The sequence below is a fragment of the Coregonus clupeaformis genome, chromosome 33 (assembly GCF_020615455.1).
Source record: "Coregonus clupeaformis isolate EN_2021a chromosome 33, ASM2061545v1, whole genome shotgun sequence".
Taxonomy (NCBI): Eukaryota; Metazoa; Chordata; class Actinopteri; order Salmoniformes; family Salmonidae; genus Coregonus; species Coregonus clupeaformis.
The window spans coordinates 40,758,383-40,773,082 of NC_059224.1; the positions used below are offsets into that span (position 1 = coordinate 40,758,383).

The 14,700-nt window shown below is 43.7% G+C and overlaps 1 protein-coding gene across 1 annotated transcript; it reads right to left on the minus strand.

The window, feature by feature from the left end:
* Nucleotides 1–5,134: 5,134 nt before the first annotated feature.
* On the minus strand, nt 5,135–14,371 carry LOC121549341 (photoreceptor outer segment membrane glycoprotein 2-like). Its single transcript, XM_041861198.2, has 4 exons — nt 14,177–14,371; nt 12,682–13,354; nt 11,223–11,469; nt 5,135–6,272 (listed from the first exon to the last, which is right to left on the minus strand). Exons 2-4 carry the CDS (start codon nt 13,257–13,259, stop codon nt 6,027–6,029), a joined length of 1,071 nt encoding a protein of 356 aa, XP_041717132.1. The 5' UTR covers nt 13,260–13,354; nt 14,177–14,371; the 3' UTR covers nt 5,135–6,026.
* Between the last annotated feature and the right edge of the window lie 329 nt (nt 14,372–14,700).

Below are 14,700 nucleotides of genomic sequence, written 5' to 3' on the forward strand. Positions count from 1 at the left end.
CGGCTGTCCTCAAATGGTCCCACGCCAGCAAGATGGCTTGTCACCCTGGCGTGGCTCGGACAATGGGGTTTCTTCTTGCAGACGTTTTTGGTGGCCTGCCATGGCCGAAGATACTCGGGGGTTTGTTGCTGCCTGTCCAGTGTGTGTGCGCAGAATAAGAGATCGGCCCAGCTCTCGACTACTTCACCCCCTTCCTATTCCCCGCCACCATGGTCGCATCGGCCCTGGACTTCGTCACTGGGTTGCCCGCTTCTGAGGGGAACACGGTCGTTCTGACTATCGTGGACAGATTCAGCAAGTTCGCGCCCACTTTGTGCCATTGCCAAGCTTCCCTCTGCCTCGGAGACGTCCGAGATCCTGGTTAGGGAGGTTTTCAGGGTCCACGGTTTGCCCAGTGATATCGTTTCCGACCGTGGCCTCAGTTTACCTCTGCTGTCTGGAAGTCCTTCTGTTTGGCCATTGGAGCTACAGTCAGTCTCACATCTGGTTTTCACCCCCAATCCAATGGTCAGGCGGAGAGAGCCAACCAGAAGATGGAATCCACGCCACGCTGTCTGGTCTCTTCCAACCCCACCTCCTGGGTCTCTCAGTTGCCTTGGGTTGAGTATGCCCACAATACTCTTTCCTACATCTGCCACTGGGATGTCTCCCTTCCAGTGCCTGTATGGCTACCAGCCTCCCCTGTTTCCTTCTCAGGAGAAGGAGCTCTCAGTGCCTTCTGTTCAGGCCCATATTCGTCGTTGCCACCGGACCTGGCATCGGGCCAGAAAGGCACTCCTTAGAGTTTCGACCGGTATCAGCTCCAGGCGATCGTCGATCCCGCTCCCACCTATACCACCGGAGATAGGGTTTGGTTGGCCCCACGGAATCTTCCGTTACGGACTGAGTCTAGGAAGTTGTTACCGAAGTTCATTGGTCCGTTTGTGGTGGAGAAGGTGATCAATCCAGTGGCAGTTCGACTCAAACTACCGAGGACGCTCAGAGTCCATCCCACCTAATGTCTCCTGCCTCAAGCCTGTCTTCTCTCAGTCCTCTGTTGCCTCCGCCCTCCTCCTCCTCCTCCTCGGATGATCGGAGGTGGTCCTGCCTACACGGTGCGTCGCATCATGGATTCCAGACGGCGGGGCCCGGGGTTTCCAGTATCTCGTGGACTGGGAGGTGTATGGCCCCTGAGGAGAGGAGTTGGATTCGCGCGGCGACAGGTCCTAGATGCGACCTCATCAGTGACTTCTACCGCCTCCATCCTGGCGCTCCGGGAGTCCGCCCGGTGGCGTCTGTCGGAGGGGGGTACTGTAACGATCCCGGCTGTCTGAGCGGGTCCTGTCTGGTGACTAGTTTTTCCTGTTTGTAATCTCCAGTTTCCGGGGGTCCGGGAACGCTCCGGGAGCGCTCTTGTTTTCCGCACCTGCATCCCATCAGCAATCCGGCACACCTGGTCCTGATCATCACCCTTCTTAGGCTCTGGCCGAACATCCAGTTCCTGCCGGATCGTTAGCCATGAACAGTAGGTTTTGTCAGAGTATCAGTCCAGAGGCGTCTAGCGTTAGTTTTGTTGTTTTGTACCTTGTTGGTTTTTGGTTTACTTACTCGTTGTTTTTGTCCCATCTGCAGTCACTCGTCCGGAACCTTCACTCCTGCCTCGCCTGATGTCGGCGTGCCGGCATCACTGGACCAACAACTGCACCCTCAACAACTCATCCACGCCGCCCGCTCTGTCCCTGGATTATTCTGCACCTTTTTTTGAATCTGTAATAAACCCTCACCTTCGTTCAACTCTCCTTGTCCTGGTCTGCTTCTGGGTTCTGTCTGAGGGAACCGTGACAAGGGAAGACATATTAAAAGCTGCATAGGCTACATGGGCCTAAGCTATAGTATATAGGCTGTTTCAGTCATATTGAAATCAATTTCATGTTCAATTAATTGAGTTCTATTTTGCGACTAGACTGCTGTCTGTAATTTCTGCTTCAATGTGTTTCATGATGTGTGACAACATCTGCGCAATGATGTGCCCAATCTGTGATTTAGTGCATTATTATTGGTAAGCATAATAAGCTATCTCAATAGCCTATTTGCAGCCATAGGTGGTGGTAATATCTCTCTAAGACCTGATCCGTCTTCAGTGTTGTGGAATAATTCTAATGTTAAGGTAAGATTTGAATGGAGAAAACTGATCCGAGAGTAGCACTGCTTTTCTTTCGATCCTATCAGTATCAACACATGGTCTAATGACGCACTTAGCAAACGTTCTCTCTATGTGCTTGTTTGGAAACACATTAAAAAAGTTGGCTCATAAATAACTGTGCATCTGGTACGATCATCGTAATGCTTAAATGTGCACTATGCAGAAATCGCTCCTCCATTACCTGGTTGCAAAATTCTAATAGTTCACTTAATTTCAGTTTATGTGACAAAACAAGCAAGTATAGTATAGAGCAGGGTTCTTCAATTCCGGTACTGGAGGGCCGAAACACTTCTGTTTTTTATTTCTACCTGGTAGATAATTGCACTCACCTGGTGTCCCAGGTCTGAATTAGCCCCTGATTAGAAGGAGAGGATGACAAACAGAGGTGTTTCGGCCGTCCAGGACCGGAATTGAAGAACCCTGGTATAGAGAATCATTGTACCATCTAAACCAATGTGAAATATATTTTCCATAACCAAAAATATTGTATTTTCAGCTGTTTGAAGCTGGTGTACAAAAACAAAAGTAAAACACGCAAAAACTAAACTTAGGAACGAGAAGCATAGAAATAGCACATATAAAACAGATCTACCGCTTCTTAAACTTGAAGAAAAATAGAAATAATATTGTAGAAGTTACTGAAATTGAAAAACTAACACGTTTGATAACTCGTTAACACAAAAAAAGTAATCTGAGTACTCTAACGCGTTACCCCCAACACTGGTAATGAGTGACAGTGTGAATGTTTGAGTGTACCTGATGAGACTGCTAGTGGTTGTGGGTGCCCAGATGTCTGAGAAGGCTTTCAAGGTCAACAGACATTGCAGATGTCTGAGAAGAAGGCTTTCAAGGTCAACAGACACTGCAGATGTCTGAGAAGAAGGCTTTCAAGGTCAGCAGACACTGCAGATGTCTGAGCAGAAGGCTTTCAAGGTCAACAGACACTGCAGATGTCTGAGCAGAAGGCTTTCAAGGTCAACAGACACTGCATGGAGGAGTTCATGTAGCATGTGTTCCTGAGGTTTGGTAACCTGGGATGGAAATGGGTGGTCCAAAATGTTTGTTTTTTTGAATCTCAAAGTCCTTATATGGCCCTCGAATAATGACAAATACTTTACTCAGCAAGTTCACTCCCACTAAGGCCAGATTTGAGTCTAGAAGACCATTGTGTGAACAACCGTCATTTAGGATGTAACCACTAGCATTATGAATACTATGCATTTGATCTCTCTTACAAAATATAATTGCAGTTACAGTGCAGTACATTGTGGTTATATTGCAGTAATACCACAATTAATGCGTCCAATATAGCCCTGTTACTTTAGCTTCACAACTGCAATACATTTTTGTAGGTCTGATTTCTGCATCAAAAAAGCGTCTCTGAGCTGAATGGTGCCTCTGGTGGTAGTAGGTCTGGGGTCCTGCTTCCGTTGGGCCTACTGTAAATCAGTGCCATTTGACAGGTTAGTAATTGGATGCGGGGTCCTATAGTGCCTTCAGAAAGTCACCTGTGATCCCGGCACCTATGATCCAAATGAGAGCCAGGCGGAGCTGAGATCTGGCACCTTTGGTTATTTGAATGATCTAATGAAAACATTTTGTCCAGATTGTATTTTCTGCCGCCAACAACACAAGTAAGCAACAGCAAAATCAGACAACCGCATAGTAGAATAGTTTACCTATTCAATTGTTCAGCCTTTCGTATTCTATGCGAGGAGAAAATTTACCTCTCGAGGCGCATTTAAATTGCGAGTGCCACATAGGTAGATACAGTGCCTTCAGAAAGTATTCACACCCCTTGACTATTTCCACATTTTGTTGTGTTACAGCGTGAATTTAAAATGTATTGAATTTAGATATTGTGTCACTGGCCTACACACAATAACCCATAACGTCAAAGTGGAATTATGTTTTTTGACATTTTTACAAATTAATAAAAAATGAAAAGCTGAAATGTCTTGAGTCAATAAGTATTCAACCCCTTTGTTATTTATGGCAAGCCTAAATAAGTTCAGGAATAAAAACTTTCTTAACAAGTCACATAATAAGTTGCATGGACTTACTCTGTGTGCAATAATAGTGTTTAACATGATTTGTTAATTACTACCTCATCTCTGTACCCCACACATACAATTATCTGTTAGGTCCCTGATTTGAACAGTGAATTTCAAACACAGATTCAACCACAAAGACCAGGGAGGTTTTCCAATGCCTCGCAAAGACGGGCACCTATTGGTAGTTGGGTAAAAATAAAATAAAAAGCAGACATTGAATACCCCTTTGAGCATGGTGAAGTTATTCATTACACTTTGGATGGTGTATTAATGCACCCAGTTACTACAAAGATATGAGGCCATTGGTGACTTAAAAACAGTTACAGAGTTTAATGGCTGTGATAGGAGAACACTGAGGATTGATCAACAACATTGTAGTTACTCCACAATACTAACCTAATTGATATTGTGAAATGAAGGAAGCTGTACAGAAAAAACGTTTTGTCCTGAATACAAAGTGTTATGTTTGGGACAAATCCAGTACAACACATTACTGAGTACCACTCTCCATATTTTCAAGCATAGTGGTGGCTGCATCATGTTATGAGTATGCTCATAATCGTTTGGGGAGTTTTTCAGGATAAAAAAGACATGGAATGGCGCTAAGCACAGGCAAAATCCTAGAGGAAAACCTGGTTCAGTCTGCTTTCCACCAGATATTGGGAGATTAATTCACCTTTCAGCAGGACTATCACCTAAAACATGACAAATATACACTGGAGTTGCTTACCAAGAAGACAGCAAATGTTTCTGAGTGGCAGAGTTACAGTTTTAAATTAAATCTGCTTGAAAATCTATGGCAAGACCTGAAAATGTCAGTATAGCAATGATCAACAACCAACAAGAGCTTGAAGAATTTTTAAAAGAACAATGTGCCAATGTTGCACAATCCAGGTATGGAAAGCTCTTAGAGACTTACTCAGAAAGACTCACAGCTGTAATCGACGTCAAAGGTTATTCTAACACTCAGGGGGTTGAATACTTATCTAATCAAGATATATTAGTGTTTTATTTTTCATTTATTTGTTTACAAAGTAAAAACTTTGACATTAAAGAGTATTATTTTGTGTAGATCGTTGACCAAAAATGACAATTAAATCAATTTTAATCCCACTTTGTAAGACAACAAAATGTGGAAAAAGTAAAGGAGTGTGAATACTTTCTTGCATCTTCAAAAGTTATACACAGGAGATTGAGTTGAAGAAATTGTAGAAGGCAATTCAAATTTGCTGTTTCCATTTCCTTTTATACAATTTGTTAAAGTTTATGTCCATCACTTTTTTGGCATAATTGTTGCCCATAACATGTGGCCCATTATATGACATTATATTGCAATCAGACTGTACCATGTCTGCAATGTCTATGGGGTTGTACAACTGGGTTTTACACTTATTTGACCTCATTTCACTTTGCCCTGCTCCCCTTCAGCTTAATGGAATGCCCCACCAGACAGTTGAGTATGCCACAAGGACAGAGTTGCAGCCAGTTCATATTCTTCAACTGAGATCTCTTTTGTCAGTTTAGATGATGCAGGTGCTGCAATATCATGTGATAAAGCAGGTCATTTTCATCGCACGCTCTATATCGGCTGTCCTTGATCCTGTTGTTGTGTCTTTGTGGTGAACTGCTGCACTCCCGTTACACTCCCTCTCACCTTTGATCCCTCAGTTCACAGCTGTCGTACGTTTAATTTGGTGACAGATATGCCATCCAAAGGCTTACACCTGGTGATGATGGGACTTGATGCCCATTTGCGTGCCTCAGCCGTGGCCAAGGGATGCTGCACTGTGCTATCTAGCCACAGGGATCTGGCGAGTGGGCACCTCTTGCTGAGCCGTACTTGGAACGTCGATGTTAGGATCATCGTCCACCTGGTAGCACTTGCCCAGGTTCTTGATGATTTTGAAGTTAGAGCGGGCCGTCTCGGCGATGCTGTTCTCCAGGAGCCAGCCGTCAGACTCCAAGTCAGGGTCACCTTGCCGTAGAAGGTTCTCCATAGCTGTCTGGAGATAGCGCACGCCTGTCAGAACCCATAGCTGTTGGGGAAAATAGGAAAAAAGATGTCACTCTACCTTGTTACTACCTTGTAGCTCCACAGTTCGAGAGATTATGTAAAGAAATACAACCTTATTGATATACGGAAATGATCAGCCACTTGGAGGAAAATGGAAGTTGAATTACACTGTAGGTATTTCTTAATTTCTTTATTATTGAAAAGCCTATAATAAAGAGATCTGAATTCCCATTTTCTTACTTTATTCTAAAATGACTGGCCATCTACTCTGCTTTCCTGCCTCCTCCCTTTTCTCCCCCTCCATGTTCTGTGGGGCTTATCAGCTTCTTTTTGAGGGAGGCCACAACCCTCTGACACCACTCCTCCAGGCCAGGTTAGACACTTGAGAAAGGAAGAGCGGTGGCATAATGGCCCGCGTCCCCACTCCAGATGCCCCTGGGCACTACTGTATCCTCCCCTCCTCTTCCATTGGGAAGAGGATTAGGCAGACCCTTTGAGCCAGTCAGTGTCTTTCCTTTTGGTGGATATAGAGGAACATTCTCTTAGGAACTTTGCTCATCATCCTCTGGAACAGCTTCTGCTGTACAGGTGGTAAATACTTAATTGTCTGTGCTAATAACTTCATTGAAAACTTTAGCATGTACAGTGAGTGAAAAAAGTATTTGATCCCCTGCTGATTTTGTACGTTTGGCCACTGATAAAGACATGATCAGTCTATAATTTTAATGGTAGGTGTATTTGAACAGTGAGAGACAGAATAACAACAACAAAATCCAGAAAAAAACGTATGTCAAAAAAGCATTTTAATGAGGGAAATAAGTATTTGACCCCTCTGCAAAACATGACTTAGAACTTGGTGGCAAAACCCTTGTTGGCAATCACAGAGGTCAGACGTTTCTTGGCCACCAGGTTTGCACACATCTCAGGAGGGATTTTGTTCCAGTCCTCTTTGCAGATCTTCTCCAAGTCATTAAGGTTTCGAGGCTGACGTTTGGCAACTCGAACCTTCAGCTCCCTCCACAGATTTTCTATGGGATTAAGGTCTGGAGACTGGTTAGCCACTCCAGGACCTTAATGTGCTTCTTCTTGAGCCACTCCTTTGTTGCCTTGGCCGTGTGTTTTGGGTCATTGTCATGCTGGAATACCCATCCACGACCCATTTTCAATGCCCTGGCTGAGGGAAGGAGGTTCTCACCCAAGATTTGACGGTACATGGCCCCGTCCATCGTCCTTTTGATGCTGTGAAGTTGTCCTGTCCCCTTAGCAGAAAAACACCCCCAAAGCATAATGTTTCCACCTCCATGTTTGACGGTGGGGATGGTGTTCTTGGGGTCATAGGCAGCATTCCTCCTCCTCCAAACACGGCGAGTTGAGTTGTTGCCAAAGAGCTCGATTTTGGTCTCATCTGACCACAACACTTTCACCCAGTTCTCCTCTGAATCATTCAGATGTTCATTGGCAAACTTCAGACGGCCCTGTATATGTGCTTTCTTGAGCAGGGGGACCTTGCGGGTGCTGCAGGATTTCAGTCCTTCACGGCGTAGTGTGTTACCTAATGTTTTCTTGGTGACTATGGTCCCCGCTGCCTTGAGATCATTGACAAGATCCTCCTAGGTAGTTCTGGGCTGATTCCTCACCATTCTCATGATCATTGCTACTCCACGAGGTGAGATCTTGCATGGAGCCCCAGGCCGAGGGAGATTGACAGTCTTTTGTGTTTCTTCCATTTGCGAATAATTGCACCAACTGTTGTCACCTTCTCACCAAGCTGCTTGGCGATGGTCTTGTAGCCCATTCCAGCCTTGTGTAGGTCTACAATCTTGTCCCTGACATCCTTGGAGAGCTCTTTGGTCTTGGCCATGGTAGAGAGTTTGGAATCTGATTGATTGATTGCTTCTGTGGACAGGTGTCTTTTATACAGGTAACAAACTGAGATTAGGAGCACTCCCTTTAAGAGTGTGCTCCTAATCTCAGCTCGTTACCTGTATAAAAGACACCTGGGAGCCAGAAATCTTTCTGATTGAGAGGGGGTCAAATACTGATTTCCCTCATTAAAATGCAAATCAATTTATAACATTTTTGACATGCGTTTTTCTGGATTATTTTGTTGTTATTCTGTCTCTCACTGTTCAAATAAACCTACCATTAAAATTATAGACTGATCATTTCTTTGTCAGTGGGCAAACGTACAAAATCAGCAGGGTATCAAATACTTTTTTCCCTCACTGTATCTGGATCAAATGCATTTTTGCAATGCACTTGTGTAGACAATAATTCCTTTGCTTGCAACAAGGACAGCGCCAAGTATTCAAGTTTTTGTCATAAAATAACATGACTCTGCCCAACCTAGAGTAATATGAGGTGCTTGGTTTCAATATTGATGAAAGGATTTATGATTAAGTCGTCTCCAAAAAAAAAACTCTTTACTCAATGGGGCCCCCTCTGATTCAGAGGGTTTGGGTAAAATGTGGAAGACATTTTTCAGTTGAATGCATTCAGTTGTACAACTGACTACAGTAACAGTCAAAGGTTTGGACACACCTACTCATTCCAGGGTTTTTCTTATTTATTTTTACTATTTTCTACATTGTAGAATAATAGTTAAGACATCAAAACTATGAAATGACACATATGGAAACATGTATTAACCAAGAAAGTGTTAAACAAATCAAAATATATTTTATATTTGAGATTCTTCAAATAGCCACCCATGCACACTCTTGGCATTCTCTCAACCGGCTTCACCTGGAACGCTTTTCCAACAGTCTTGAAGGAGTTCCCACATATGCTGAGCACTTGTTGGCTGCTTTTCCTTCACTCAGCCGTCCGACTCATCCCAAACCATCTCAATTGGGTTGAGGTTGGGGGATTGTGGAGGCCAGATCATCTGATGCAGCACTCCATCACTCTCCTTCTTGGTAAAATAGCCCGTACACAGCCTGGAGGTGTGTTGGGTCATTGTCCTGTTGAAAAACAAATGATAGTCCCACTAAACCCAAACCAGATGGGATGGCGTATCACTGCAGAATGCTGTGGTAGCCATGCTGGTTAAGTGTGCCTTGAATTCTAAATAAATCACAGACAGTGTCACCAGCAAAGCACCCCCACACCATAACACCTCCTGCTCCATGCTTTACAGTGGGAAATATACATGCAGAGATCATCCGTTCACCCACACCACATCCCACAAAGCCACGGCGGTTGGAACCAAAAATCTCCAATTTGGAGACCAGACCAAAGGACACATTTCCACCGGTCTAATGTCCATTGCTCGTGTTTCTTGGCCCTAGCAAGTCTCTTCTTGTTATTGGTGTCCTTTATTAGTGTTTTCTTTGCAGCAATTCGACCATGGGCCTGATTCACACAGTCTCCTCTGAACAGTTGATGTTGAGATGTGTCTGTTACTTGAACTATTTAAAGCAATTATTTGGGCTGCAATTTCTGAGGCTGGTAACTCTAATTAACTTATCCTCTGCAGCAGAGGTAACTCTGGGTCTTCCATTCCTGTGGTGGTCCTCATGAGAGCCAGTTTCATCATAGCGCTTGATGGTTCTTTCGACTGCACTTGAAGAAACGTTCAAAGTTCTCTAAATGTTCCGCATTGACTGACCTTCATGTCTTAAAGTATTGATGGACTGTTGTTTCTCTTTGCTTATTTGAGCTGTTCTTGCCATAATATGGACTTTGTCTTTTGCCAAATAGGACTCTCTTCTGTATATCCTCCTACCTCAAATGCATTAAGAAGGAAATAAATTCCACAAATTAACTTTTAAGAAGGCACACCTGTTAATTTAAATGCATTCCTGGTGACTATCTCATGAAGCTGGTTGAGAGAATGCCAAGAGTGTGCAAAGCTGTCATCAAGGCAATGGGTGGCTAATTGAAGAATCTTTAATATAAAATATATTTTGATTTGTTTAACACTTTTTTGGTTACTACATGATTCCATATGTGTTATTTCATAGTTTTGATGTCTTCACTATTATTCTACAATGTAAAAAATAGTAAAAAGAAAGACAAACCCTTGAATGAGGAGGTGTGTCCACATTTTTGACTGGTATTGTAGGTATCCCCCTTTCTCTTTTCCTTTTTCTGTCTCAGACACCCCTGCCTTTAAATAACAACATTGCTTTTCTTGCACTAACACTCACACTTTTCTTACTAGCACTGACTTTGCTGATAGGTAGTTTGTTGAGGAAAAATGTACTTTCTATGACTGTGATATGTAGTTGCCTCACCATCTACCTTAAGATGAATGCACTAACTGTAAATCGCTCTGTATAAGAGTGACTAAAATGTAAATGTAATCTTGTAGGAGTCCATCACCATTTCTTTGTTGGTCTCCATCGCACTCAGGGATATTTCTGTGACGTTGGCCTTTAAACCAAATTGCCTCTTGTCACCTGGAAGGAGATGCCGACACGCTGCCCTAAAATGGAGGGGGTGGATGGCAGCCTCCCTCCACCGGACAACGACGGCCTCCTCCCATGGCTCTCGTTAGGGTAGCGTTCCTTCTCGGAGGCTGTACTGTCTTTTGTGACTGTTATCTCTAAGGTGATCAACCCCTGCCCAATTTGGTCTTGGAATTGGGAGAGTGGCACCTCCCTGGAGACGGGGTACACCAATTGTATTGCCCTCAGGGAAATATCCTCTGCCACAGTCAGGTCACTGGACTGGAATATCTGGGTGTCCTCCTGAACTATTACGACAAGGCCTTTGTCGGGCCTGTAATAATTAGGTGCACCCCATCTCCACAATTATAGTTATCATAAACCAATATATCATGTGATGGCAGCAATTACCTAATTCTTAATACATTGATATTCTCCTCAAACTACCCCATAATTATATCACCATCATGTACCATGTAATGTCAAAGTAAATACTGAATGTAAAATAAAGGGTATGTCAACCCATAGTGGCTTTTTCCAAGTAAAGGACAAGAAGCGAGCATAGGATATGTAAAACCAACCTCGAACAACCAGATGATGAGCACGGTAAAGCCGATGGACTGCATGATGTTGGTGTAATGATCCAGCAGGACCTGGCGGCAGCCCCTCGTCCACAGGTTGCGCTCATCCGTCTTCCAATCATAGTTGTAATGGGCGGAGTTGTTGGTGACCTGTGTCTGGATGCAGGGTCGTGGAGAGAATGTGTTACAGCAGCTAAAAGGCACCCCATCCATCAGGTACTTGCCATCCACGTTACTCCTCAAATGACTGCAGGAGAGAGAGAAAGAAAGAGAGAGATGTCTTTTAAGCCATTATGCTGAGTCATATTTGGCATAATCTCTCTTGCTAAAGAATCTAAGCAGAAACATCCCACAGGGCACAGACTGGTTGAATCAACGTTGTTTCCACGTCATTTCAATGAAATTACGTTGACCCAAAGTGGAATAAACGTTGAATTGACGTCTGTGCCCAGTGGGATAGACCTATGACTTTACTGATGTTTTACTTTTTCTCATCCATTTAAACCCAACCTATTAACCCCCAGCATCATATTGGCATCCTTAATGAATAAATGAAGGAAACTGTCCATCTTAGTGTGCCCCTTCCCAAACCAGAGACAGGTAAGAGCCATATGTTTGCCCCGCTCTTTAGGAGGTTACTTGTAAGGTTAGGAGATTAGGCTAGAAGGTTACTCAGGAGGTAAACATTACGAAGGTTGGCTGTTTGGTAAAGGTAGATGAATGGACTTCCATCACTATTTTAAATGTTACTTATGCTTGAAATTTGTTTGTATTTAAGTCACTATGCAATATATCAGAAATTGTGAAATCTCTAATACTTTGGGTTTTGTATGACAATGCATCATTGTCAAGTTGAAAATCATGAGACAAAATATTATCGGATACAAGACCTAATATTAAAAGAGACGCATTATTCAACATACCTGCCGGGCAAGGTCATTTCCTGTCAAAGTGACCTCCTGACCCCGACAGAATGAATCTCTCTCGTAACCTTTGACCTCACCCTTTTCAGTCGATACAATGTTGCTGCTTAATGGTTTGACTGAGCAGCTTAAGGATGAGGATTGGTGTATTGGTTTTGGAAGCAGGTAGCATCTGCTTCCAGTATTGTTCACTATAAGTTTGTTAGTATGTATTTTGTCAGTCTTACGAGGCACAAAGATGGCCCATTTTGTTGTGGTTATTCACAGGTTCAATTTACTTGATTAAGTACCCAACAGATTCTGACAGTAATGGAGGTTGGAATTAAGTTCAACAAGGTTAGTTAAGTTCTTACATAAAGTGTGTATCATTTGGGAAGAACACTGTATAATTTGGGTGCACTCTGGCCCTGTCAACAGGGTAGACTGTGGCCCTGATGGCTGGGTAGACTGTAGCCCTGTTGGCTGGGTAGACTGTGGCCCTGATGGCTGGGTAGACTGTGCTCCTGTTGGTGATATACTGTAGTCCTTGCACTTACTCTGTTACTTCACTGTCGGTCATGTCCAACCAGCGGTTGTTGATCCATTGGACATGGAACCAATCGCGGAAACCGGCGTTTCCGCAACACTGGAATTGGATCTGCAACAAATCCACGGTGCGCTTCAAATAGCATCGTCCCGGAGTGCCTGTGTCCTTGTAGTAGAGCATGGCGTTGCGCAATCCCAGAAACAGTGACTCCTCCAGTTCGTTACGCATGCTGTAGCACATGAGCGCGCCCACCAGGATGCAGAAGGTAAAGAAGAAGGTGCACACAATGTATGGTAGCATCAGCAGCTTCCATCGCAGGAACTTGGTGGTGTCAACGCAATCGTAGCAGATCTTGCCTCCCACAAAGTTGATGGCACAGGCCACCAGGCCTGTGGCGATGAGCATGTCGGGCACGGAATGGACATCAGCGGACATAAGCTCCTTCCGTTTCTGGATCTCCACTTTCAGGAAGAGGCCCAGGCTGAAGAGGATGATGCCCGTTACCACAGAGATCCAGTTGAGGACCCACAACACCTGGGCTAGCTTGCCTCGAGTGGTCTTGGTGAATGTCACCTTTAAGACCGCCATTTTTTTTGTATTTTCTGTGTCTATGTGTCCTGTCAAAGTCTTCCCTTCTCATCCAGATGAAGGGGGGGGGAGAGGTGATTTCTGGAAAGGGCTGTCTGTGGGCCAGTGGGGAAGAGGGAGGGGTGGGGGAAGTAGAAAAGTGCAGAGTTATTTTCTGGAGGACCTCATAAGCAGCTTAGCTGAGGTATTTCTGTACTCTTGGCTGGTGGCCTTAGCCACGAAAGACAGCCGGTCATGAGAGCAAAAAAAAATATTTTAAAATTACCATCGTATCACTAATAGACCTAATAACATTAATTTGGAATCCAATACAGCAGACAATATGCTTAAAAGGAACACTTCTGTTGAAGTTTGGCAATAGTATTTCACCTTTTGACCCCACACTACTTTGACCCCATTGTTCTTTGACAAGCAATAACCTATATTTGAATAATATTGAAATGTAGTAGAACTAAACAAAGGGATCATGAGTGATGGTTATGCATTTTAATCCTTTAAGACTTGTAGAGGCTGAAATGTGTTCTGTTGTAGTAACTTGGTGCTACTTGGTGGTGTAGTGGAGGGTAAACGCAGGTAAACGCCGTTTACGCACCTTTTTTATTTTGCGTGAGAGTTTATCCACTTTTGCGGGAAAATACATTGAAAGTATAGGGAGCGTAACTTTATTCTCCGCGAACGGTGATCAGCATTTACCCACCTATTTTTTTACCACTACATCACTGGTGCTACTGCTATGGTAGGCTTTAGTAATTTGTTATTCAGTCCCATAACTAAGACTAATGACAAATCCAAGGTGGAATAGAAGCAGGTTATAACAACTTCATAACCCATATAACCCCAGCCACAATACATACACACAACATGTACAGTTGGAAGGATACCACTAAGTCAACAAACACTTTTACTTTGGCTTTTACCTGAAGGTTTACTTCTGCTGCATTCACATGGTTGACCGAAGGCTTTGGGACCATCTTGCTGTATTTCTTTGCATTCGGTATTCCCTTTTGCCAAATGTCATCCTCCGGGAAGGCACCGGCAGAGCAAAGGAGGTCTATCCTGACATGGAGGAGGAAGATGGAGCTCCAGACTGAACAAGAGTGGCACCCGTCTCTATTCCCTGATACTCTCTTCCCCACAACTGTTAATCCCCTTAACATTAGTAAACACCATAATCTTAAGACTCCCCGCTTCCAACCACCTGGGCCAATCAGCATGCGTGCAGCGCTTGGTGGCTTTTTTTCTTCTCTTATCTCTGTCCTGTTAAGAGTTTGTAAGCAAAACACCCCTCTGTGATCCACCATTGACCATTGGTCAAACCTTTTCACTGATCATTTTAGCCACTAGAGCATTTTGGAAGCTGAAATGGCTTTTTTAATGTCCCACCAATGGATGTAAAAATATATATATATATATATGGGTCTATTAGTGGTTTTGAATATGT